The 3,809-nt window shown below is 58.9% G+C and overlaps 1 protein-coding gene across 1 annotated transcript; it reads right to left on the bottom strand.

Annotated features, from left to right (window-relative positions):
• Positions 1 to 1,583: 1,583 nt before the first annotated feature.
• Positions 1,584 to 2,972, bottom strand: LOC103922990 (microtubule-associated proteins 1A/1B light chain 3C-like). The gene is made up of 4 exons (XM_009331222.1): positions 2,921 to 2,972; positions 2,782 to 2,836; positions 2,504 to 2,611; positions 1,584 to 1,773 (listed from the first exon to the last, which is right to left on the bottom strand). The coding sequence occupies exons 1-4, from the start codon at positions 2,970 to 2,972 to the stop codon at positions 1,584 to 1,586; spliced, it is 405 nt and encodes a 134-aa protein (XP_009329497.1).
• Between the last annotated feature and the right edge of the window lie 837 nt (positions 2,973 to 3,809).

Raw genomic sequence — 3,809 nt, 5'->3', positions numbered from 1 at the left:
CCCCTGCAGCACCGAGCTAACAGGGCCCAGAGCTCAGCAATGCCATAAATATTTATATTTTTTTAATTTTTTAATTTTTTTTTAGCGCCTTTCCTCAGGGAAATCAGGTTTGTGGATCCTCTACACTCTGCCCCATCCCCGCTCTGCTCTTTGCTTTAAGGGTTGCACCTCCACGCCGGTTTCGGAGCAGGCAGCCGTGAGCGTTTCCAGCTGCTCCCCGTGCTCCTGCCTGGCCCGGGGCAGGGGCAGCTCTGCCTGTTTTTCCCTGCCAGCAGTCCCAGAGCCACGTCGGTCGCCAGGAGCGGAGCATCAGCTGCACCCCGAGACGCCAAGCCAGGCTCCCCCATCGCTAGGGCTCACCCCTGGTCTCCAGCAACCAACTGGCACGGAGCTGTCACCCCCCCTCCACACACACAAATATACCTCTGGTGCCCCAGCTCAGCCTGGAGCCAGCCCGAAGCCTCGGGAGACGACCTGCTGCTGCACAATTTGGGGGCTGCATCCAGCCAGGGGGTACGGCACAGCCCCCAGCCCTCCCTGTGCGGGAGGGGGGACTCGTCTCGACTCCCCCCAGCGCATCAGGGACCCAGCTCCTGCTGTGGTGGCAGCTAATTTTAGAGCTTATTTATTAACATTTTAACGCGAAACGTGCATGAAATATTCACCCAGTGTGACAATGCGTTTTATGGCAAGGGAAGCCTTAAATATTTAAGAGGCATTTTGCAGCATCAGTGGCAGGAAGCGTTTATGTCTGACTCACAGCACAACACTACAATTTGAGCCTGAGCTAATCTTTGCTGCAGCTTTTAGCTACGTACCCCGTCCTTGGGGCGCTGGCTGGAGGTGTTGGGGGGTGTGAACCACCCCGTTCTGCAGAGGGGAGCGAGATGGGGAGCTGCTTTTCTGCAGGAGGGTCTCCTCCAGGCTGGTTTTGCGACGGGAGGGGGAAGCAAAGTCCCTTTGCCCTCTCTGTACTCTTGCTCCCCCGGCCCCCCAGCTCAGCCCAGCAAAGCCAGGGACAAAGGCCCAAGGTTAAGGCTTGGCTTCACGTCCGGGGGACGAGCTGCGTTTCGATGACCCCGAGGCACCAGCCAAATTTTCTTTATTCCACGTTTCAAGAGCACGGACGCTCTAGCAGCAGCTAGAACGGACAACCCAGCTTAACAAAAACCTGCACAAACCATGACACTCCCCGTACCCGATCCTACAGGAGAGGCGTTTAGAAGGAGCCTAAGTTTTCTGGGCAGGGATGACGGGCTGTAAAGGCCTTTAGAAGAGCCTGTTCGAAGAACGACCTTCCCGTGGACCAGAGTAAACCAGCACCATCTTCTGCTGTTTTCGGAGACTGATTTGTGACTAAAGCCGCAAGATGAAGGAGGTGTTGAGATAGTTTTTAAGACCGTTAACAAAGCTGAGCCGGTCAAACTGCAGCCAGAGAGACGGTGAGGTTTGGTCCAGCCGCGATCTGGGGCTCCCCGCAGATTTTAAGCCAAGTTTGGAGAGATACATCCCCGACCTCACCAGCAACGGAGTCCCGAGATGAGCAGCCACGAGGACACGGTGGTGGCAGGTGGTTTTTGTGGTCAAGCAGCCGCTGGCTCGCTGGAGGAAGAGCTGCCGAACATCTCCTGGGAGGCGTAGGTCAGGTAGAGAAAGCCATCCTCATCCTTGTTGTCACGGTACAGCTCCTGCATGGTGACGGCCATGTTCGGCAGCCCTTTGTTGTTCACCAGCAGGTAGAAGGTCTGGGAGGAGGCCAGGCAGAGCCGCGTCCTGCCGAGAGGAAGGTGAAGGCAGCGTGCGGGTGAGTAGTGCCCAGCACCAGGCAGCGTGGCGATCGGGGAGGCTCCCTAGGGAGGCCCCATCCATGGGGACACGGTGCTCGTGGTCCCTCCCAAAGGCAGCGGGCTTAAGCATCCCCTCCCTCCGGTGCCAGCCACCCGCCGGCACCCACAGGCGCAAGGGTGGGCGCTAGGGCAGGGTCAGCAGCTCCCCAAAACATCTGTAAGGGCCAACCCCCAACCACAAGCTCTCGCCTCCAACTGTCCCGAACTGTGCTGCCAGGAGCCAGGAGATGTTGGACCTTGGGAGGGATTTCAAGCAGAGCCCAGAGCACAAAGGTTGCAAGTCAGCTGCACCAGTGCTGCTCATTTGCAGGGCTGCTAATCACCTACCCCCAATGAACGATTCGCCCGTGCCGCAGGTCCCCGGGGAAGGGAAGAGAGCTAAGCGTCACCTTTTCATCCCAGTGAGGGCGGAGGAATTCTGCCATAAGGCACGCCACGCGTTGGCAAGCAAAGGCTCTTTGCTGATTGCAAAGGCTTAATTGCATCAGGCTAAGTCTAAACACTTGCCCAGTGGAGCAGCCGAAGCGGCTTCCAAGCCAAGCTGTTTCACAGGACCAGCTGCAGCTAGACTGGGCTTTTGCGCTGGTCCGGGGCTGCGGACCCCCCCCGCCTTGCCCCAAGCAAGCCTCGGCCCCGCTGTGTCATTGACCACTTACCGCAGGGTGACGGCAAACTGGGACAGGGGCAGGTCCTGGGACACCAGGAACTTGGTCCTGCTCAAGGGGGGCAAGGTCTTCTCCTTCTGGTAGCGCTCCACAACCACCAGCAGGGAGGAGAAGATGCTGGAGGGGGAGACAGGGACTGGGAGGCTCTGGGAGCACTCTTGCAGGGGTACCCAGAGAAGCAGAGCTGTGGTCTTCAGAATTGAGCCACAAAGTCTTCAGCAAAGACTCTCACGGCCTTTCAGCAAAGAGAGCGGGGCACAGCCCTTACCGGGATCTTGTTGGGATATTTTATCCGGATCTCTGTCACTTCGTGCATCCTGGTGGCTGCAGAAGAGAAAAGAAGGAGCAATAAGCGCAGCCCGTCCCAGTGTCCCCGCTCTGCTGCTCCCCTCGTCCCCAGTAACCTACCGAGGCTTTTCCTTTGCTTGAACGGGCGAGAGCTGCTGTCGCCTGGTTGCATCTTCTGGAAGGAGGAGGCAGCTCAAGGCGCAGGCAGGATCCGTTCCCCAAGCCCTGCCATGGGCAGCTGCTGCTTGGCAGAGCTCCTAATATAGGCTCATCCTGCCCCACCTGGGCTGGGGATAGGAGGGGCTGGGATGCTCAGCAGGGTGCTGGGCTCTGCTGGGAGGGAGGGAAAAGAGAAGAGGAAGAGAAGGAGAAAAGAAGAGAAGGAGGAGGGAGGAGAGAAGTTTGCTCCTTACAGATATTTTGGGGAGCAGCTGGGTTGGGTGCTGCCCTAGCACCCAACCTCATGCCTGTGGGTGCCGTTGGGTGACTGGCACCAGGGGGAAGCGATGCCGAAAGCCTGGTCCCATCAGAAGGGACCAGTGATTTAAAATCCTTCATTTTCCCACCAGACCGGTGCTGCGCTTAATGAAGCCGATTCATCTTCCCCGGGACAGGACTCGGCGCGAGCACGGTGGAACCGGTGCCAGCCCAGCGGCCCCGCCGTGTGCCCCGGCAGGCTGCAACGGCACTTTTATTTTCTCGGTGAGCTGGCCGGGCCGGTGCGCTGGGAGTTACTGCTTTTTAAGGCTCTTCTATCCCCCGGCTCACCTGAAGGGCCCTGGCCCCACGCCGAAGCTGGGCGAACGATTCCAGCGATGAAACCACGCTGCGGATTCGATAATAATCGACGGTCTGAGGTGGTTGGCGCGGCCAGCAATAACTCCCCGCTCAGCAAGCGGCTGCTGGTGGAGTTACTGATGGAGAAGGGAGTCTGGGGGCGTTTGCCCCCCTACCCCATCCCTGCCCTGTCCCCCTCCGCCCTGGGAGGGTGGGCGGTGGGGGATAACGC

Source organism: Pygoscelis adeliae, unplaced genomic scaffold (genome assembly GCF_000699105.1).
Source record: "Pygoscelis adeliae isolate BGI_AS28 unplaced genomic scaffold, ASM69910v1 Scaffold889, whole genome shotgun sequence".
NCBI classification, from domain to species: Eukaryota; Metazoa; Chordata; class Aves; order Sphenisciformes; family Spheniscidae; genus Pygoscelis; species Pygoscelis adeliae.
This window is presented reverse-complemented; position numbering and strand designations above follow the sequence as displayed.